The sequence below is a fragment of the Zootoca vivipara genome, chromosome 14 (genome assembly GCF_965207765.1).
Source record: "Zootoca vivipara chromosome 14, rZooViv2.hap1.1, whole genome shotgun sequence".
In the NCBI taxonomy this organism is placed as follows: domain Eukaryota; kingdom Metazoa; phylum Chordata; class Lepidosauria; order Squamata; family Lacertidae; genus Zootoca; species Zootoca vivipara.
Genome location: NC_142597.1, coordinates 41,468,162 through 41,490,496, shown reverse-complemented (window position 1 = coordinate 41,490,496; position 22,335 = coordinate 41,468,162). Strand labels below are relative to the sequence as shown.

The 22,335-nt window shown below is 46.0% G+C and overlaps 1 protein-coding gene across 1 annotated transcript in view; it reads right to left on the bottom strand.

Moving 5' to 3' along the window:
* TBX2 (T-box transcription factor 2) overlaps positions 1-22,111 on the bottom strand; it is a 35,074-nt gene extending 12,963 nt beyond the window's left edge. Inside the window, exons 1-5 of the mRNA XM_035139564.3 lie at positions 20,543-22,111; positions 17,871-18,138; positions 8,183-8,329; positions 2,645-2,721; positions 908-1,077 (exon numbers count right to left, since the gene is read on the bottom strand). Coding sequence (XP_034995455.1) covers positions 908-1,077; positions 2,645-2,721; positions 8,183-8,329; positions 17,871-18,138; positions 20,543-20,907 — 1,027 coding nt within the window. The 5' untranslated portion in view covers positions 20,908-22,111. The remainder of the gene's footprint in view (positions 1-907; positions 1,078-2,644; positions 2,722-8,182; positions 8,330-17,870; positions 18,139-20,542) is intronic.
* Between the last annotated feature and the right edge of the window lie 224 nt (positions 22,112-22,335).

Genomic DNA, 22,335 nt, shown 5'->3' with positions numbered 1-22,335 from the left:
TGCAATTCTAAGCACACTTTTCTGAGGTGTAATAACCCAGAGCCACTGGTTTGTATGCAGCTAAAAATGAATCCTTTCCATTCATTTCAATGGGTCTCCTCTGAGCATGGCTGATGCTAGACAGGTAGTACCACCCAAGATTTTCAAGGCCTTGACACGGCTTGGTGCTAAATTAACGCACACCCACGCACATGCTGGTTAAAATGAGGCATCGTTCAGTGCGATCTGAACCCCCCAGCCCCAGATCTGTTGCTGATTAAAAGAAAAAAATCATTTGATCATTCGGATCGCAAGTACAAGAAGGTAAAATAGCTGCCGTAACCCCACTCAGTAATGTGGGAATGATATTCACACTGGCAATCTCACAAGCCTGTTGTGAAAAGATGTGTTAAGCACTAGTTTGAATGCACTCAGAGTTCTTAATGAAGGGGGAAATATTAATTTTGTTCTTAATCAATAGATACAACCCCATGGACACAAGGGCATGCCTTCCAGCCCTGCACCTGTTTACTCAGAAGTAAACTTCCCATTGCATCCAACCTGGAGAAAAAGATAGCACTTTGAAAGGCCAGGAGCTCTTTATGTGGGATCATTTGGGGGAAAGTGGGGAAGCCCCATTGAAGCCAGCAGGATTTACTTCTAAGTAAATCATGCCTAGGATCAGCCTGCAGAAAGCAACATCAAAGTCTTTTGTAGTTTCAGAAGGGAAAAAGAGCCCCCATGAAGTTCAACAGGACCACACCACATCACACATTTAAAGCACATCCCCCCACCCCCCAAAAAAGGAACAATCCTGGGAACTGTAGTTTTCCCCTAACAGAGCAACAGCTGCTAGCACCCTGAACAAACTATGGTTCCCATTCCCATTCCCATTCCATTTTGAGGAAGGTATTCAGAAGCTTTTTACCTCTGCTGTTCCGGTGGAGCCTCAGGGGACTGGGAGTTGTGCCCAAGGGGGAGTGGAGTGACTCCCGGACTGGGGCCGGTTCACACGAAGATGCATCCGATTCAGCCCCATCCCGGTCTGCTTTGCACTGGTCTTCGTACATCCGCAAAGAGGGGAGAGTGAGTTGTTTCCTTTCAGTGACAAAAAGCAGGCTTTAGTCTTAAGTTTGAAACAGATGGTCAGCGAGGTGGGTGCCCAGAGCCTCATCTGTCTCTGCCTTTTCAGTTTCGAGAGGAACAGCCGGAGAAAGGGATCATTGGCTATTCAGTGGTAACTGCAGAGATACACACACACACACACCCCTGTAACCAAACCTAGACCCATGGAACTGAGACAGCCACGTATTTCTCCCCTGCTTAACCCTGCCTCTGCTTTCCCTGGGTCACATTTTAGTTTATTATGCTTTTGGGCATAGACCTGGACTCTGAGAAGTGCCAAGAATGCTGATGGCACTAATAAGAATACTGTATTTTTTTTTTCACACACACACACACATTGTTGCACCATCAATGCACCTATGATTATTCATGGTCGTTTCTGTTAACTGGACTATCAGTATAATAATGAGCGTGCTGATGGTGCAGTTTTTATTAGGATGGTTATTAATATTCTGATTATTATTGTGGCTTTGATAAATTATTTAATAACAGTACAGTGGTACCTTGGTTTAAGTACACAATTGGTTCCGGAAGTCTGTACTTAACCTGAAGCGTACTTAACCTGAAGCGAACTTTCCCATTGAAAGTAATAGAAAATGGATTAATCCGTTCTAGACAGGATCGCGGTGTACTCAACCTGAAGCGTACTTAACCCGAAGTATGAGTGTAATTGGTTCTGGAAGTCCATACTTAACCTGAAGCGTACTTAACCTGAAGCGAACTTTCCCATTGAAAGTAATGGAAAGTGGATTAATCCGTTCCAGGCGGTCCGCGGAGTACTCAACCTGAAGCGTACTTAACCCAAAGTATGAGTGTAATTGGTTCTGGAAGTCCGTACTTAACCTGAAGCATACTTAACCTGAAGCGAACTTTCCCATTGAAAGTAATGGAAAGTGGATTAAACCGTTCCAGACGGGTCCGTGGAGTACTCAACCTGAAGCATAGTTAACCCAAAGTATGAGTGTAATTGGTTCTGAAAGTCTGTACTTAACCTGAAGCGTACTTAACCTGAAGCGAACTTTCCCATTGAAAGTAATGGAAAGTGGATTAATCCATTCCAGACGGGTCCGCGGAGTACTTAAACTGAAAGTACTCAAACCGAAGTGTACTTAAACCGAGGTATGACTGTAGTAGCAATAATAATAATTGATAAATGGGCACGCTGGTGGAACAACACATTAAATGCTACTGTTGCTATTAATAACTATCATGCAAACATTTGTAGGTTAAGGTGCAGGTCACAATCCCACAGATGTTTGCTTGGAAGTAAGTGCAGTGTGCTTAGTGGGGTTGCTTTCCAGCAAGGGCTTTTTAGACTGCAGCCGCAAAAGGCAACTCAAAGGCAGGCCAACCCTGGTGGCCCTTTAGAAGTTGCAGCCAGCATGACCAACGAATGGTTAGGGGTTATAGGTGTTCCAAAACATCTGCAGGTCAACACCTAAGAGGGGAGTTGGAGGCATGAGGAGGATAAGGAAAGGAAATGAAAGGGGTGTCCTGCTTTTTTAAAAAATCCCCAAACTTGATTAGTATTCATACATACCTTTTTTCTCTCCTCCCATTCCCGGTATCTCGAAATCCTTTTGCAAAGGGGTTGTTATCGATTTTCAGTTGGGTGATCTGAAAAATTAAAGGACAAAACTCTTGTAATTCAAGCATGGCACCTGATGGACACTCTTCCCTCCCCAACCAAAGCTGTGTCACTTCAGCTCCTGGAAATTCCCTGGCCACCCTGCTCTCCCCCCCCCCCCGCGGTGCTAGGCGCTGGACACCCATTCTTAACGGGTACACTTTATATCCCCACCCCCTCCGTTTGGGGGAAGAAAATTCGGAAGTCGGATTTTAAAAACAATAACCAAAAGCACTCTGACGATTCCTCCAGATATTAGCAATTTAAAATCACTTGGGATAAATCGGGATGTGGGAGAGAGCAGGGAGGCGAAATGGAAAACATCACCATATCCTTTGTGCCAGGAGTCCCATCTTGTTCCTTTACTAAAAATCCAGCCCCGTAAAATTCAGTGGGGTATACTTCCAAGTAACCGCTTGCATGCCGTGGCAGCTTCATAGCTTAATGCTAGCCAAGCTGCCTCCCACAGAAGTAAATGGGGACACTTGGAGTGTCTGAAAGTCACGCTACTCCAGAGTAGCCATGGATAGGAAAATCGGGGAGGGGGGAGGTCCAGCTGTCCTTGGACTACAACTCCCATCATCCATAGCCCGGTGGATGATGGGAGTTGTAGTCCAGCATTTGGAGGGACACAGAGGCCCCCTCCCTGATTTTGGATAATCAGCTTTTACTTGTGTCTACATCCCCCTCCCCCAAAAAACCAAAAACAAAACCACATACACACACACACACACACACTCCCCTTTTCCAATTCAACCCAGAAAGCATCTCATCCACTCACTTTTATAGATCAGCTCCGAATCCCCTCCGGTTTAAAACACACCGCAGGCTTTATTAAAAACGATGTTGAGGTTTTGCCTGAATTATTCATCGGGGTTTAATGATAGGAAGCTGCTCGGCTCCCTGGCCCCAGTTTCTCACGGCCCCCAAGAGGGAAGGTGGCGACGAAAACACGGCCAGGCTGTTTAAACGCTATTCTTATCTGGTCTCAGGGAAAGGAGCGCACGCCAGGAGGTTTTTTTTTATGGGCTCTGGCGACTGGCTACAGGAGACCCCTCAATTATTCATGGCTTGGTAATATGTCCCGCAGATACCGCATTTTAAAAATGGATGCGCAATTTTCTTGTATTTTCCCCTCCCGATACACACAGAGACATCTTTCACTCTTTCCACCGTTTCACAGGAGAGTATTGTTTACATTTTTATATATTAGCCTGCTGATTACTTTTAGATCCCTACACACACACACATCCCCCAAAACGGCCGGATCAGACGCCCATCTTATTTATCCATTATTTACATTTATCCATTATTTATTTGTTTGGTTGTCCTCTAATTTTTATTGTTATTATTTATTAAATTTATTAGCTACCTTTTTGCCATAGCAACTCAAAGCGACTTACAATATTTTTAGCAAAAAAAACCTGCATCCGTACATTAAAACTAGTGTGTGCGTACACACACACACACACACACACACACACAAACACGCCCACACACACACCCCATCCCACCTGTGCCAAAGGCTGTAGATATTTAAAAGCCAAAGTCCTGGTTAAAAAGGAACATCCCCCCCCCAGTACCTAAAGATATGCAATGAGGGCACCAGGCAAGCTTCCCCGGGGAGAGCATTTCACAAGCAGGGAGCCACCACTGAAAAGGCCACAGGAATAATAATACAAAAAAAAATGTTCTCAAGGCCAGGAATGGGGAACAGCTCCCATCAGACCTTGCTGCCAGCATGACCAATGGTCAGGGGATGATAGGAGCTGGAGCCCACAAACATCTGGAATGCCACAGGTTCCCCATCCTGTGGGGGCACATAATATTTGAATCTTGAGTCTGGGAATTATCTCAATGCACCACTCACTTTTCCTCAGAGGAAAGGTGCTCCAGCGCCATTTTCCATTTGCTTTGATCTGTTTCTCCCGCTTTCTCCAGCCTGAGTCTGCACTCTTCCAAAGATATATATGTAAGTTACAGAGGAGGAGCCTCAGCCAGGACTCCAACCAGCAATGCCAACCAGAAATCCACCTTTCTATGACTCAGGGAAGGTCTGAGAACATCATTCAGCAACTTTCCTCTGTCCTGAAATTAAGCCCTACCCATTTCGATCAATATTTACTTTAAGGTAAGGGGCACAATCACCACATCTGCAGTATGGGAAACTGAGGCAGAACAACTGAGTCCACATCTCTTCAGTCTTGTCTACCCTGACTGGCAGCAGCTCTCCCTTCAGGGTTTCAGACAGTGAGTCTTTCCCCCTGCCCTACCTTGCTATTTTTTTGCAGTTTTGGGGTGGGAGTCATTTGCACACTAGCAAATTAAGGCTATGCAATTATATAGGTGAGATGAAGCTGTTGCCCAGCAAACATGCTCCCTCCCACATTTTCTTTAACAGCAGTCAGTTTGCCCCTCATGTTTTCCCCCCCCCCCTACTTAATATCCCTCTGATGAAGACCTCTGGTGGACTCCAAAGCTTGCTCGCTGCTTTGCACCATTTTGGTTGCTCATCATAAGTTTGGGAGTTTAACCCAAGGGTCAGCAAACTTTTTCAGCAGGGGGCCGGTCCACTGTCCCTCAGACCTTGTGGGGGGCCGGACTATGTTTTTTGGGGGGGGGGGAATGAATTAATTCCTATGCCCCACAAATAACCCAGAGATGCATTTTAAATAAAAGGACACATTCTACTCATGTAAAAACATGCTGATTCCCGGACCATTTGCGGGCCAGATTTAGAAGGCGATTGGGCTGGATCCAGCCCCCGGGCCTTAGTTTGCCTACCCATGGGTTTAACCCTTAGCTGCGCATGCTAACGTAACCTGACCCCCTTCCCTCTGTTTGAGTTTATGTGGTGGGGTTTTTCTTTTCATGCAGAGACCATTGGCAGAGACCTCATCCCTGCAGTGAGGTCAATGTTGTGAGGTAGGTGAGGAACTACAGTATATGCAAACCTCAGGGTGGTTTTGAAACAGATCAATGAAGATTTCAGACTCCCAACAATGGGGGGGGGAGAGACACAACTTCCCCGCTCCTAGCCTAAATTATATTCCTAAACTGAAGGGAAAGGGCTGTGGGTCAATGGCATCTCTAGGTAAGGCTGCAAGAAGCTTCCTGGTTGAAATCCTGGAAAGCCATTGCCAGTCACTGAGCTACAGGATCCAGTGGTTTGATTCACTCTAAGGCAGCTCCCATGTTCCTAGGTGGGAGAGAGCTGCCTGAGGAGTTAACCAGGAACACATTATTGTATGGGAGGACCATTAGCTCTAGTACATAAAACAAATGTCATTGGCTCGGAATTATTTAACTTTCAAGCGCTTTCCTTTCTCAACCCGGCTCTGGACGGTGGATCTCAGGGTTGTAATAAAAAACGCAAAGTAGATCCCGCAAGCCTGACATCTGCTATACCTCTAAACATCAAATGCTAGGCGTTTTTTATTTCTCCAGCTCTCCCTCTCTTCCTCTCTCTCTCTCTCTCTCTCTCTCTCTCACACACACACACACACACACACAGCTGGTCCCACCCACTGCCTTGCAGGATTAATTGACAGCCAGCACAGAGCACCCTGGTGGGCCTGTTTGCCTCATAAAGTTTATGGCAAAGTTCGTAATCGATTAACGATTACTCAAAAGCAGGCCCCCATCGAGGAGAGCGACCTGAGGCGAAATAACAGGCCCAGGCTCTCTCTAGCAAGGGGGTGAGCTGGGAAGTGAGGGGGGGAGAGAAGAAGCTCTATCTGGCGACAAGAACTGGTGTCCTTGCCTCCATTCCGAATAAAGACACCAAAACCAGTTAAGCAGACATGGGCCTATTTGCTTGTTCCCTGCTAGGGCCCTAGCTCAATGATGGGAGCATCTGCTTTTCATGCAGAAAGCCTGTTCTCTGGCATCTCCAGGTAGGCCTGGACCTGTCCCCCTACCTGAAAGTGTGGAGATGGTACTTAGAAAAACAAACCAGTGCTCTGACTCAGTTTAAAGGACATTCCTAAATCTAGTTTCTGCGATTTGGTTTTAGAACTGCAGTTTGAGAAGCTGACTGAGGAACTGAAGTGGCTTAAGAAGAGACTGCACAAAGAGAAAGTCTCACCCCCCCTCCCTCCACATAAGACCCCCACCCACCCACCCACGCAACATACATGTCGGGGTCAGCAAACTTTTTCAGCAGGGGGCTGGTCCACTGTCCCTCAGACCTTGTGGGGGGGGCAGACTATATTTTGAAAAAATATATATGAATGAATTGCTATGCCCCACAAATAACCCAGAGATGTATTTTAAATATAAGGAAACACTCTACTCATGTAAAAACACCAGGCAGGCTCCACTATAACCCAGAGATGCATTTTAAATAAAAGGACACATTCTACTCAAGTAAAAACATGCTGATTCCCGGACTGCCCGCGGGCCGGATTGAGAAGGCGATTGGGCCGCATTCGGCCCCCGGGCCTTAGTTTGGGGACCCTGATGTAGACTAACATGCAATGCTTAGCTGCAGTGCCTACCAGTAAATATTTTCCTGCAAGGAAACCTTGAGGAACACAATTGGGCTTCCTTCCAAGTAAACGCAGGTGGGATCAGGCTGTGCATATCCGCCCTGTCATCAGGAGTATGTCCCACTGGTAGCAATGGTGCCGCCGCTTTGGACGGGTGGCGAGAAAGGTGGAATACCACCATCAGAGTAATGTGTGGCTATGTAATTCTTTGACTTAAAAAATGGGATCTATCAAGACACGTACGGAAGAGATATGGGGGTTGCAACATTTCCTCCTTTGTTTCAGACCAGTTATTCCCTCCGCCCCCACTCCCCCCCCCAAAAAAGAAGAAATCTGTAATCCTACAATCTTATTAGCCACTTAGTGAATTAGTGCAATGTTTCAAACACAGAATCATAGAATTGTAGAGTTGGAAGGTATAAAGAAGAAATAAATTAACTTATGGAAAGGGGGAGGGGCGTTATCTTTATAATCCGTGTGAATTTGAACTGTAAGCTCCTAGAGGGCAGAGAGCTGTCTTCTTCTTTTTTAAGCATGTGCATCTGCTGAATAATTGAATGCATCAATGGAGTTTTAAACCCAGCCTTTTCTGTGGGGAAATGTGACCGACATATGTGATTCTTCCCTCCCTGCCCCACACGTGTTATTGGCCCTGTGTGGTAGACTTTGAGGCTGATAGGGATTGCTCCAAGTTCACTCAGCTCACTAGCTATGAAGCTAAGAGGAAATTTAATCCCTACTCTCCAGCTTCAGATCATGAAGCAATAACTAGATCGCTGTAAATTGCAAGGGTCCGAATAGGGTCTGTAAGGTGGTGGTGGCGGCGGCATAGGAACATGTTGTGAATTATTTTGACTTTAAAATAATGGGAGGGGGAACAAATGAATGGAAGGTAAGTCTATTCAGAATGCTAGCAAAATAAAACCTCCAGATGCAATGGAAGTCTATCTGTGTCTCTTACCTTGTCGTTTTGATAAGCAGTCACTGCTATGAAGTCCGTTTCAGGAAACACGTAAGTTCGAAAAGTGCTGTAGGGTAACTTGAGAATGTCATTGGCCCGAACTATATGGAATCTCGGTTGATATTTATGCATCGAATTAAGGATTGTCTATATTTCAGAGAAAGGCAGGGGAGGGAGAGAAAAGAGGCAGTTAAAATCCAGGCAACAAACAAAACAAATATATTTGGCAAATTCACTCTTTTTTAAAATATATATAGTAGGGTGTTCTCACCCTTTTTCTCTTCCCAGTTGGTATTTATACATATATTTATATAGAAAGTCACATTTGGGGGCAAGTTAAAAGGGTGGTGGTAACGGAGAGGGCAGGCTGGCTGCAGTCCTATAACAAAGGAGCAAAAAAAAGCTGCCTTGATCCATTTAGCTCAGTATTGTCCACACTGACAGGCAGCAGCTCTCCGGAGTTTCAGGTAGGAAATTCTCCCATCCCTATCCGGGGAGGCCGATAGTTGAACACAAGAACTTCTACATGCAATGCAGATGCTCTAGCACATAGCCAAGGCCTTCGCTCTGGAACCCCCAGCTTGAAAAATGAAACCTGCATTCTGAGCCCACTTACTCCTTGCAAGTAAGGCCTATTGAACTCAAGGCTTCCCTTCTGCGTACTGTATATTCCGGCGTATAAGACGACTGGGCGTATAAGACAACCCCCAACTTTTCCAGTTAAAATATAGAGTTTGGGATATACTCGCCGTATAAGAAATATGACCCAGCGTATAAGACAACCCCTGACTTTAGAGAAGATTTTCCTGGGTTAAAAAGTAGTCTTATACACAGGAATATACAGTAAACTCTCATAGGTTCAGGCAAGCAATTGCAGTAAAACAAAATGCAGTGAATTAGGTTACCTAGATTTTATACCATAATCTCATCCTGGAACTTTGTTGTTCTCCTTTTTTTTGCAGGAGGTGGGGAGGTATAACAAAAACACTGTAGTAGTAGTAATAATAGTAGTAGTAGTAGTACCGGTAGTAATAGTAGCAGCAGCAGCAGCAGCAACAACAACAACAACAACATGATCAATTCACAGAAAGGCTTAAGATTTTGACTGCTGGTGCACTTTAAAACAAAGGTGCCTAAGGTTCAGGAGAAAGAACTGATCATATTTTAAAAGACAAAGTGTGTTTTGTACATGCTATTTTACACTTTGTGGGTTTATATATGCTGCATGCTTTCGGAAGTTGCTATGGCCTGATGCAAGACAAAAGAGCAAAGGTGTTGAATGTAATGGGTCTTCATAAATGCAAAATATACTCCTGTGCATTTGATCCGAAAATAAATATTCCAGGCTTCAGCAGCCTTTACACCCAAAGCAAAGGCTGCAATCCTATTCACAGTTACCTGCGAATATGCCCCTCTGAACTCAATGGGGCTTACTTCTGAGTATACATTTATATGACTGTGGTATAAAAGTGTGCAGACTCTCCAACCTGTTTAAGTTTGGATATATGTGTGTGTGTTTTGCTATAGGTCCAGCAAAAGCGACATAATTCTTTGCAACACTATTCTACAGCTATCTGTTTTTAAATAGAGTTTGATACCAGATGAAACACACATACACACATAATTGTAAGGCAAATTTGTCCCCCCCCCCCGCAAAAAGAGGCCAATTCAGTCACTTGACAAATAGATAATATTATTGGAAGGAAATACAGGTTTTATTTTAGCAGGACATTCAAAGGGAGTCAGTTGGGTTTGCCTTTTGTCCACACACAGAAATGTCCAGCGGTCCCACAAATAAAACAAAGGGGAAAAAATAAAAAAGAAAGCTGATTTTTTCCAACACTAATAATGATAACAATAATAATAAAGAGCAGGCAAACTAACGAAGGAAACCCTTTGAAGCCCCATTTAATTCAATGGGAGAATTTTAAGCACAAACTTCATACAGTACTGACCCCATGAAACTCAATGAGGGGGACATAGAAATGTTTTGCTATCCCTGGACCGTGTCCGAAGGGGGGGAGGTATTCAAAGAGCAAGTGCCAAGCAAGTCCATTTTTCCTGACACCCCCAGCATCTGGGTGGTATACATATTTACTCGGAAGTAAGCCCCAGGAAACTAAACAAAATAAAATAACTTAAGCGTGTATTCCTACATACGTTTGACAACTTCAGCTCCATTGTATTCGGTGGCTTAACTCCCATAGCAGTGAGTATAGGGTGCTCTCTTTACTCCTGAGTAAACTTAGTAAATTGCCTCTCTAGTTATAAACGAAGTTTACTTCCAGGTAAGGGTGTAACTCTTTAAGCAGTTTCAAAGGAGTAGATCCTATTTTGCTCTTTGAACACCTAGAAGCACGGGATTGCATCCAACTAAATGCGACCAGAGTTTATAATGTCCATTAATTCCAATGGGTCTACTCTGAGAATGACTAACGTTGGCTACCACCTTTGGTTAGGAACCTACTTAACCATAACAGGTCACTAACCCCCCTCCCCCCCACACACACACACCTCAAACGCATTGCCAAAGGTACTGCCATAAATATCCTCCCCTTTTCAATTCATTTAACCTCGGAACAAGTTTGGAAATCCAACAGGAAATTCTATAATTTTCATAAACAAATTCATCTGGAATTATCTGGGCAGATTTCGTGACTGGGTAAGTTGCAGCTGAAATGAGTCGCTTCACTTGGGGAAATCACAAACCATTGCGTTGAGCTGTGAGAGGGGGGGAAGAGTACCTTGGTTTCCGAGTAGCCTAATTGACTTCCCCAGGACACGTGCCCAGGATCAGACCCTGTGTCCAAAGCCCAGTCTGGGTTCTTTGCAATGGAACGTTAGGGATGGGGAATAACTAATTCCGGAAAAACCCAGAAGACATGTTTCTCGACTCCGTTGTGTGTGCGAAGGGGAACGGATCGAACTCTAACGATCCTTTTCTCCCAATGATTGGGGGGAGGGGGGGCTTAGAAGCAAGTACTGTACGTTGACGCTTTCAACAGGTACATTTACACTCTCCTGCTGCCTGCACCCCATAAGGCACATCTGTTCCCAGAAGATCCTGGAAATTGTAGTTCGACACACACACACAGACACAGACACAGACACACACACACACACACACCTACCGCCCTACCATTCCCAGCACCCTTAAACTACAGCTCCCAAATTTCTTTGGCGGTGTGCCTTTAGATGTGTGGTGTGCATAACCTTGTGGGTTCCCCCCCCCTTCTCTTTTATTTTTCTTTTCTCTACAAAAATACTGCTTTCAACGCTCTTACTTGGGAGCAAGCTCCATTTTACTCATTGGGGCTTGCTTCCGAATAAACCACATGGGTTGCCAAATAGCGAAGAGCCTCATGGTGGAATATTTGGGTGGACTTCAAAGGTAATAGACGATATATATATACTGTATTATATAAATGGAAACACCATTAAGAGAAATTCAGCCAGTCTCAACTAATTACCGTCCAAATTACATTGACCAGGTCGCTTTATATCAATTGCTCCTTCCTCGGCGTCCATATATTAAAATATTTAACGACAAGGGGAAATAGGAATTCTTGGGAGGATTATAGACTCATCCCAATTCCCAAACACGTTTCAGATGCCCCATTTATCCGATAAGGGAATGCGCTCCCCTTTGGGATATGTCAGGCTTTCCAGTAGGATTACTCAGAAGGAAGACTCCGCTCCGTCGTGAGGGCAGCTTCTGCCTCCGCTAGGACGTGCTTTTACTTGTAAGTAAACGCCGTTGATTAGGGTGGACCTGCTTCCAAACGATCTCTACCATCCAAGGGCCCAACAAGGCACATTTAATTTACATGATCCGAGGGACTTAATTCGGAGGAAAGAACCGCGCTGTTCGAGTGTCTGAGGCTGAAGATGCCCAACGCCCCGATCCAAACAACAGCAAATTAATCTCTCAAGGGAGTAGGATACATTATTGCCGTCAGTGGGACCAAAGCGCTTTGTTCAGGAAGGCAGCAGCCAAGCCTAACTCGAGGGACACGCTCCAGGCAAAGGGCGCAAGCCCACCTAGGGCATGTTTCCTCGGAAGCAAGTGTGCCCAGGAGTCCAGCAGAAACCATTTTGAAACGCGAGAAAACCCCAGGAGAGAGTGGGAGACAGCTCAGGGCGGTCCTAACCACCATTACTCAGAAGTAAGTCCAATTGAATTCATTGGGGCTTGCTTCATTGGAACAGGCGTTAGGATAGAAGCCTACAAACTGTGTAGCCTGTGGCTACAACCCTGGACCCACTTCCTTGGAAGTAAGCGCCATTGGAGTTCCCACACTGGGATTTACTCCCCAGCAGGCAGGGAACCGCACAGAGTTGCGGTCTGCCCTTGAAATTAATGGAAATTAATGTCTTCGACGTTGTGTCTGGAAATCACACGCACACATGTTCAGGATCGGAAGGGACATGTGTCACTTCCATGTGCATTGCATCCTTACTCGGAAGTAAGCCCTGATGGCTTATTCCCCCCCCCCCCCAAAAAAAAGCCAGGTTATACATAACCGCCGCCTTAAAATGGCCAGTTCTCCAGCGCGGGATGGAGAAGGTTGGTAATTCGGATTAAATGCTGTGCGGAACGAACCTTAAACGAACCCGTCTATTCCTTGGAGGAATGATAATGGCATGCAGCTTTCTTACATGAAGATATTCTCATACACACACATACACTAATATTTTGACTGATACAGTACTTAAAATGGGGACGCCAGTTATTCTCTTGATCTGAGCTCTCCTCATTGGAGGCGTCTCTTGCAAATGGGATTTCTTTGTTTCTTTCTTTTTATTATTCTCTTGCCCCCCACATCCAGTCTGGAGTTCTGGCGTTGGGACTGATTTACCTGGCCTTATAATGTTCTCCAGACAACACTTGTAACCCCAGCCAAGCGCAAGCCAATTCGGGAGTCAATCCTGCTGAGAGAATTGGGGTGTTTCGTTTCGTTTTCGTTTTGTTTATTTCTGAGTAAACGGGATGGGGGTTTGTTGGAGCGTCTGAATTACAAACAGCACAAATCCGGGGATCAAATTGGAGGTACCTGAGGCATAGCTGCCAAGTTTTCCCTTTTCTCGCGAGGAAGCCTATTCAGCATAAGGGGAAATCCCTTAAAATAAGGGATAACTTGGCAGCTATGACCTGAGGGCCAAACATATGGCCTGATCCGGAAGCCGTTGACCCGGGAGAGTTGGGATTCCTGCGGAATCCAAGCAGCTATATCCATAAGGCTTATAGGACTTTACAGAGTAGTTAGGCACCCCTTAAACCCACTCATTCTGGGGACACTAATAATCCATACATTAAGCAGAGTTAGGCACCTCTAAAACCCACTGCTTTAGGGGGGACTGTTAAAATGGAGTTGTTACATAGAGGGGAGGAGTAGCTGCATTAAATTCGAGGTCTATATCTTAGCAGTGCACAGACTCCTAGGCAAGCCAGTGCGTTTACTCCCAGGTAAGCGTGCATAGGACTGCGCCCTAAATAAACTGCTTACATGGTACTAAGCTATAATAAGGGAAAATCTGCCCCCTCCTTTAAGCATCCTAAACACGTTAGCCATAAATCCTAGTTGATGTCCGTGGTTATTTGGGGTGTGTGGGGGGGGGGGTTATGTCCCACCTCCTTCCATGTTAAGTATGGGCTTGCAAACCTTACTTGGAAGTAAATCCCGCCACAACCGAAGCCGGTGGGATCGGATTCACTCCAGAATCAAAGCGGTTGGAAGCAAGATGTTGAACGGCTATACAAGTGTAAACCCTTTAAAAAAAATCCTAGGAAGTCTCACTGTGTCTTACTCCTGAGTAAAAATGCACTGCGTTGCTTCCCAAGCTAACTATCCTGGAGGGTGCACAGTTCCCTTATTTGGATCTAAGTCAGTTTAATTAACCGCCCCCCCAGTAAACACCTACAGGACTGGGTTGCGATCTTTGACATTACGAACTTGAAAGCGAATTCAACAAGAGGAAACTGGATTAGCGTCCGAACAAAAATAGAATGCAAGATCCATCAATCGTCATAATCATTATTATTAAGAGAGGAATTCTTATGCTAGTGGAAGTGTTATTTCCTATACATTTTAGAGCTGGCGTCGTGAGCCTTTAGGTTTCAATATTAAAAAATAGCTGGGTGTCCGCCCCCACATTAAAACAAAGATACTTGACTGGGCTTAGTCATTTAAGGTAGTTCTACCCATTCTTTGTTTCCACCAATGGACCTTTTTTTACTTAAGGTGTTTTAAGAAAGACCCCCTCCGTTTCCTTCTCCCACCCCCCACAAAGTACCAATATTATTTGGGCACAATTCAGCCCCACAGAGGCACCTTAAAACCTGCAGTCCTACTAGGCGCAGTTGCCTGGGAGTCGTGCCCATTTTAATGGGCGGCCTTTCCTTCCGAGTAAGCCCACCTAGGCTCGGTCTGCACACCCCATTAACTTCGCGGGGAGGGGCACAGAAAAAGAGAGGTCTTAAACCTGGGTTTAAACCCTTAAAACTTTCTCGCTGATGAAGTTAACCCCTGGGCTTTAACACACACAAACGCTTCATTTCTGTTAGATCAGGGCCTTCTCTCTCTCTCTCTGGGCTGGGCTCAAGGTATTTTTTTCTACACTTAAAGTTGAAATTGACCCCCTCTGCAAATCATTATATTTGTTACTTTAAAAAACCAGAAACTTTCCCTTTCGTGCCTGCTAAGCGCGCCTGTCTCCACCACCCCCCTCCCTTTGTTTAATGCAAAGAGCGCAAGTTCTTGGATCCCGCAATGCTGCACAAAACTGCAGCGCGCTATTTCAATATGCGATGGTGGGGTGGTTGCGTTTATATTTAACAGGCGTGTGCCAGCAAATCATTGAGAAACACACACACACACACACACAGAGAGAGAGAGAGAGAGAGAGAGACCCGCAAATTCTGCTGCGGAAATGGGGTGACCTACAGGTAAGACTACTGCGAAATAAACAGAAGGCACAAAATCTATCGGCAACTATTATTAAATATATAAAGCAACACGCTCATTTGGACTGTGCGCTTTGAATTGTTCCTGTAGGAACTATGGCAGCGTACTAAAATTGTGCCAATATTAGGGGGGGGCGACAACCACACCAGTACAAGTTAAGCTCGCCTTTTTAAGACATCCTGGTGTTTAGCAAGGGATATTTAAGAAGGCGCTGAGTTCTCCAAACCTAGAAAGGCATTGAAAGTGCGTGCGTATAACGCAGAGAGAGACTAGGACCCATTGAAGGCTGAGGGGCGGCGGAGGAAACTCTTGTTAAGGCAGCAGAATTGTTTTTGGATCCCACACCGCACGAATACGCAGCTTCGTGCACAATCATTGTTGATTATAGCGTTTGTTTTCCTGGGGGGGGTGATGGGGGGGAGCAGTGCAGCCCCGTGTACCTCAAAGGACACCCCGATTGCTTCCCCAAGGCTCCATTGAAGACCAGGGCAGTTACTTCCGAATCAATAGGGAAAGGAATCGAACTAGCCTGTTGATCCCCTATTTTCCGGATCCTGAAGGAGAACGAACTAGTCTGTTAATCTAAGAACACACCTGTAAAATCTAAACATGCATCCCCCACACCACAAAAAAACCCTTCTAAGTAACCTCTTAATTTGACTTTAAGGAAAGGTCATTTCATCACCTAGCAAATGACCTCAAGATTTATTGAAATAATCCCTGCATTTCTTATTTTCTGTTCCCTCAACGCACACGCCAAAGTTAAGGGATCTTAATTTTATATAACACTCAAACACACACACGCGCATATAGATATATATAAATTACAATTATCTCCTTTACACTTTTTGCAAAATTATGGAGAAGTGATGAAAAATACTATATTCTGCTCAGGGGGGGGGTAATTACTGGCGTACATTTTAGAGTAATCCAGGATCAAACCCTATTTTCCAGTTTTGAAAAGATCCGCACGCACCCACCCACCAAAGCATTTTAAGTAAAAGGCATTTCTTCAGCCCCTTCTGCCAATTTTAAGGAAAATAAAACAAGCGGAGTTTAAATTGCCTTAAAAATAAAGGTGATTATTTTATAGGATAAAAATATTTCCTGTTAATTCACTTTAGCTGTCTTGCCAAAAACAAGACTTTATAGGTTTTAATAAATTAACAAGCAAACCAGTCCCTGCAGTGAAAAAAATGATCAGAAATGTTAATAGTAGCTCACAGCATAATCCTATGCGTGCCTACTCAGAAGTAAACCCCGCTAAATTCAATGGGATTTACCTCCATGAATTATTGCTTCAGCCTTCCCTGGACTGAAGCACTACCTCTCACCCTGGGAAAAATGTTGCTTAGACAGGTCATTGTTTTCTTCAGGCTTGCCTGGGAGTAAGCTCCACTCAACACACCATAATTCCTTCCCAGTAAACCGACCTTCCACTGCACTATTAGAAAGCAAACGCCGATCTCCCCTCCCGACGTTACTCGTGTTTACTCTAAATCACACTGTTGATCTCAGTTAAGCTTACTTCCCTGGCAAATCTGGATAGGATTGCAAAATTGACGAGAGGTCCCGATGGGAAGGCGAGTGGGGAAATCAATGGGATTTCCTTCCCAATTTAACATCTCTCTTAGCATACAAGATGCGACTGTAATTCCGCAAGGCTATGATGATGCGCATTTAAATCCGCATTGCAATCGATGAGAATTTACTTCCAAGTCAACCGTGCTCAAGCGTGTAGGATACGCTCTCCAGCGAGGATTATCCCACCCCACCCCTGACCCCAGAAGGAGAGAACCTCTGGCAGGGGTGTGGGTTGTTACGAATTTTAAACTCCTGATAAGGAGGTATGATTTATTAGCTATGGGTAAAAGAGGCCCCCTTCATTAGCATCAGGTGTGGGGGGGAAGCACCCTACAGATTTATAACGAATAAACTTATTTAAAAGTGTACGGTCTTTCAGGTTAGAGGTTGCAAGTTCTTAAGATGGGAACCAACCAAGAGCGTGCACATGCATTCACATTCTCACACACACGAGATATTGTACGAATTATAAATGGAACACACACTATTATACGTGTTATATACGGAATATTTATAAGGAGTCTACTAAATACAGACTCCAAAAGGAGAGCTTTAACGAGGAGGTTTGCAAAACTGAGTTGTAAACAGGAGCTTGAGGACTACTCACTTTAATGCGGATCTAAAGAGCCACAGATGTGCAGCGCCTGGCGCCCCAGAAAATCCCAATCTCAAAGAGTAAGGAAAAGATCTGCTTGTTGGGGGCGGGGGAGAAACTGTGCTGATCAACGGCAGCCCCATAGCGCCAGTCCTTGCGGTGGTTTACTCAGGAGTAAAGCCCCCAACTCCACCGTTTCAACCAGGACTTGAACTCTTTAATGAATCCTGCGCTCCAGATCGCAGCTTTTCTTTATTTAAAAAAAGGGTACGGTACGCCTGCCTGATATCTCTTTCTCTCTCCTCTCCCCCCCCCAAAAAAAACTCCAGTTCCCAGCGGAGAGATTATCTGAAGATAGAGACACGCGTCAATTATGTGACAGGAGCCGGGCATCCCCGAGGCACAGAGGAGGTGGGAGGCTGGGCGGATTTTTCAAAGCCTTGGAAATTAAATGAAAGAAAAATAGCGCACCTCCTCACCCCACCCCCACCCAGCTTTTTACCCCACAGAAAGAATGAAAGGGGGCAGGGGGGGGGGGACTTACGAAGCCGTGCTTATCAGAGATGTTGTTGGTGAGCTTGAGTTTGTGGAAGGCGACGGGCTTGGCCATCCACTGCTCGCCGGTGGCGGGGCTGTCCGGGTGGATGTACATGCGTTTGGGCATCTCCGGGTCCGCTTTCCCGGCCACCATCCAGCGCGAGTTGTGGAACTTGTAGCGACAGTCGTCGGCTGCCACGATATCCATTAACAAAATGTACTTCGCTTTCTTGTCCAAGCCGCTGACGCGAACTTTGAAAGGGGGGAACATTCGCCTGAATAAACACCAGGAAATTTTAAAAAAAGAAAGAAGGAAAAACAAGGTTTTAAGGGAAACGATCTTTCCACCCACCTCTTCGCAAAGACAAGAATTCAGCTCGGAAACATTGCAAGCTATTTAAAACACACGTGCCCGTTATTAAACATTATGGATCTCTGGTTTAAACACTGGTTTTTATTTCAAGAGATGGCCTTATGTTTTTGTTTTGAATTGCGTCCCTTTCTTTTTCGAAAGAGAGAAGAAGCGTGACAATCTAAGGCTTTGTTTTGAAGACAAGCTGGGATTTAAGGTACAGGGCTTCCTTGGCGGGCGGTTTCCACGCATGTTTACTCAGAAGTAAATGCCACTCTGTTCCGTGCAGCAGTCTTCTTCCCAAGGAAGGTGCAGAGACTGCGGTCTTTGGCGCCTGCGATCCCAGAGCACAGTTCAAGGGGGAAGGGTTCACTTGCGCACCATGGGAATGGTCTCAGAGTAAACATGCACGTCCAACTGGACTGAAACTGTTTCTCAGACGCGGGGGCCCTAAACGCGTTTACTCCAGAGTAAAGCCGGTTTTTTGCAAGGAAAGTCTTTACGAGGTTGCAGTTTAAAATGCAGGCCCAGCGCACATCCTTTGAAATTAGACCACCTTTTCAGGGCCGGGGTTCTATGAAAACAAAGAAAGACCCCCCCCCCAGAAAATAATTAACCAATCCAAATTCTGCTTTTATAAAAAGGTGTGCATTTCGAGGAGGTAGGGGTTTGAAAGAAAGGAAGCTTTCCCCCCCCCCCCAAAAAAACCCCTTCTTTCCTCCTGCATTCGAAAGCCCAATTCTAGCAAACAGGTTTACTCTGAAATTCTAAATCCCATTCATTTCGCTGGGATTTACTTCAAGGTAAGGGTGAATGGGATTTACAGAGTGCAAAGGACAGACTTTTTATTTATTTATTTTAGGAGCAGATTAATAAGAAAACGATTCCTTGTTCCGGATTAAGAACCCAGGTTCAAAAGGAAGTTGAAGTCCGGATTGTCAGGGGCAGGGAAGCCGAATGACCTTGTTGTGCGCTTGCACGGCAGATCTTTTATCTCTCTCTTTTTTAAAAAAAATGAGCTACAAATTCTACATGTAGAATGGGGGTGAGGGGTCGTGTCGAAGCCCAAGCGGGCGCCCTTTGTTTTACCATTCCAAATTTCCCTTGGCCTAACCTGAAAAGAGACAAAAATGCAAACCTCAAACTTCTCTTAATAGACCGAAGGCATTGCTGGCAAAGGGAGGGGGAGAGAATAGATAAAACAGGAAAAAAACCCCTCCCTGGAAGTTCGAGAAATTTGTCCGCTCATTACATTTGGGGTGGGGAGGGCAGGGGGCCCAGCGAGTATGGAGGGCTTGCCTGCAGGCAACATGAGATGGAAAATGAAAAGAAATTTAGCAGATCCAAACCGCAATACCGAAATTTTCAGGAATCTGGGTGGAAAGGAGCGTTTCAAATCCATTTCCAAACCTCCAAAAAATCATTCCTCCTTCATTAAACAGCCTGCTTTGCTCGTAAGGAAGACCCTCAGTTTTGAGGGGGGGGGAGCTTTCTGGCATCAGTTATGCCTCTTTGGCCTGATCCTAATGTCTGTTTTACCCTTTAAAGTCAAGTCAACCGTGGTCACTGGGGCTTACTCCTATGTAAAGCGTGCCCTACGGTTGCAATCTACACTCCTAGGCTCCTTTACCGTAGGATATTTTAATGTAAAGTGAAACTATTCAGCTTTAAAAAATACATACATACATATGAACTTTAAAAATAAAATGGAAATATTAGCTAAAATCACACAACTCTGGGGTGTTTCGAGGATATCAGCCAGAAACATTTAACCCGGAAACAAGTTTTTTTATCGTGTAAACAAATATAATATAGAATGATAGGGTTTAAATAATTAACCATGAATTGGGGATGTGGGGGGAAAGAGACCTAGTTTCAGCGTGGAAAAGACGACTTCCACACAAACGCGCGCGCACACACCGCAAGAACCCTTTACTAAAAAATCAGATATATCTGCTTAGAATTTAAACACACTAACCAAACCTTGAACGCGTTGGCTTGGGAATAAAACCCCATGATTGCAGGAAAACTTTACTTCTAGTTTATGTGGCATTGGCTGGAAAGGGGTTTGGGGGTAGGAAGGTGTTTTAAGAGAGATGACAGATACATTTAAATTAAAGTCAAAGGTGGGGGAGCGTACCGTGAGAAACAACACCGAAGGTTGAATCCTCCCCACACCCAGAAAAATATGTGCTTAAAAATGCCCTTATCACGCAAAACATTAATTATTATTCCGCTATCATGCAAAAAATGTGAATTATTATCATTATCAATTATTACTTTTGCTATTCCTAATTGCAACGTGGTTGGTGCCCGCAACTGCTCACCTTCCAGATTTGGTGATCACCATCTCGGTCCCTAGTTTGTGAAACTGATCCCAGAGATCTTTGGCTTCCAGGGTCACTTTGGGGTCGTCCTCGACCTCCTCCTCGGGCTCCAGGCTTTTGAGCGACCTCAGATGGGCGGCTTGGTGGTGGTGTCCCAGCGCCGAGACGTGCAAACTGGCCTCAGCGGCTCCAGCCAAGCTAGGATCCTGCAAAGGTTTCGTCAGGGCGGCCGGAGGCAGAGCCAAAGCCGGGAAGAAGGAGGGTTGAGCGGCCGCTAGGAAGGCTGACATAGGGAAGTCGGACGGCCTGGGCGCGTGGAAAGGGTGGTAAGCCATCGCAGTCCCTGGGAAGGCTGGATCTCTCATCAGTATATCCACAAATCCGGGAGGAAAGCCCGATCCCTCCGGCAAGGGAGGGGTTGGGAGTTGATGGGGGGGGAGAAGAAGAGGCGCCTGCTTTGCTTGTCAATTTCAATCCCCCCCACCCCGTACACACACACACACACAAGCACACAAATACACCTCCCCCTGCGAGCTCAGGCAGGAGAGCAAGTAAATTTCAACCCGTTTTCTGTTCGCGGTTCTCAGAAGCGCCCCCGGGCTGGTGGATTTCAACCCACCTCAACTCTGGCTAAACTGCCTTCGGGTTCCTGTGTAGGGGGCCAGAAACTGGGGAGAAGGGAGGAAAGCCCGAGCAGAGCGGAAAACCCCCACACACAAACAGACGCACACAGACTCACATACAAACACCACACTACCAAACAGTCCCGGTGATTTGAGTTCTTCTGGACGTCTCCGAGGGGCCGGTAAGTCCTTATATGTTTTTTCTCTTGCAGGCAGGAGGGAGGGCGAAACAGAGTCCCTTCTCCCCGATCAATTTGGAGGGGGCGCCCCCAAAAAAGTGCAGCCGACAAGGGAGAGTCTTGACGCCTTCAAAACAATCAAGTCCTTAAAACAAAATTTTAAAGAACAGCTCAAGATGATCTTGCAATCGGAAATGTTTGGGGAGGGGGAGTCGGCGGAGAAGCGCGTCCCCCTCCCTCCCAGTCCTACAAGAACTCCTGACCCCCCTCCCCGAGAGAGGGAGAGAAAGCCAAGCTGGATCTGGCGGCCGTGGCGTGGGGAGGGGAGGGGGATCTTGCCGCCGGCCCCCCTTTTCTTCTCTGGCGCTCGCGCTCTCTCTTTTCCCCCCTCGCAGTTTGCGAGCGGGCAGCAGCCGGGGGAGCTTCCTTCTTTCCTTTTCTTTCGCCTTTCCCACCCAAAGCGAAACCAACCCCCGCCCCCTCTTCTCCGGTCGCTCAAGGATCGCGAGGCTCCGGAGTTGGATCGACGCCGGAATCCGAGCCGGGAGCCAGGCGCTTCATAGCTCCGAAGGAGAACGAGCCCCAGGGCAGACTGGCTTGCGTCTCTTCTGGATCCCTCTGTCTTAAAAAATAAAGGAGCAGAAAGCGCTGGGACAATCTCTCGTGCGCCCTTCCTCGCTCGGATTCCTCCACCTCTTCTCTCTCCTCCTCCTCTCTCTCTCTCTTTCCTCCTCTCTCTCTCCCTCCCTCCCTCTTCTTCCTTCCTTCCTCCCCACCCCCCTCGCTCCGCTCCGCGCGTTTCCACCTCTCGGGCCAACCCTTAATGAGCCGAGCCCCCCTTGATTGTGGATTTTACGCGGTTCAGACCAATTGTGGATGTCCATAGGCGTGGTTTTGACAGGTCCGGCCAAGATCTGGGGTGAGAGAGGGAGCTGAGAAGGGGTGGGGGGTGGAGAGAAGGAGGGAATAGAAAGGGGTTTGTGATGGGCGG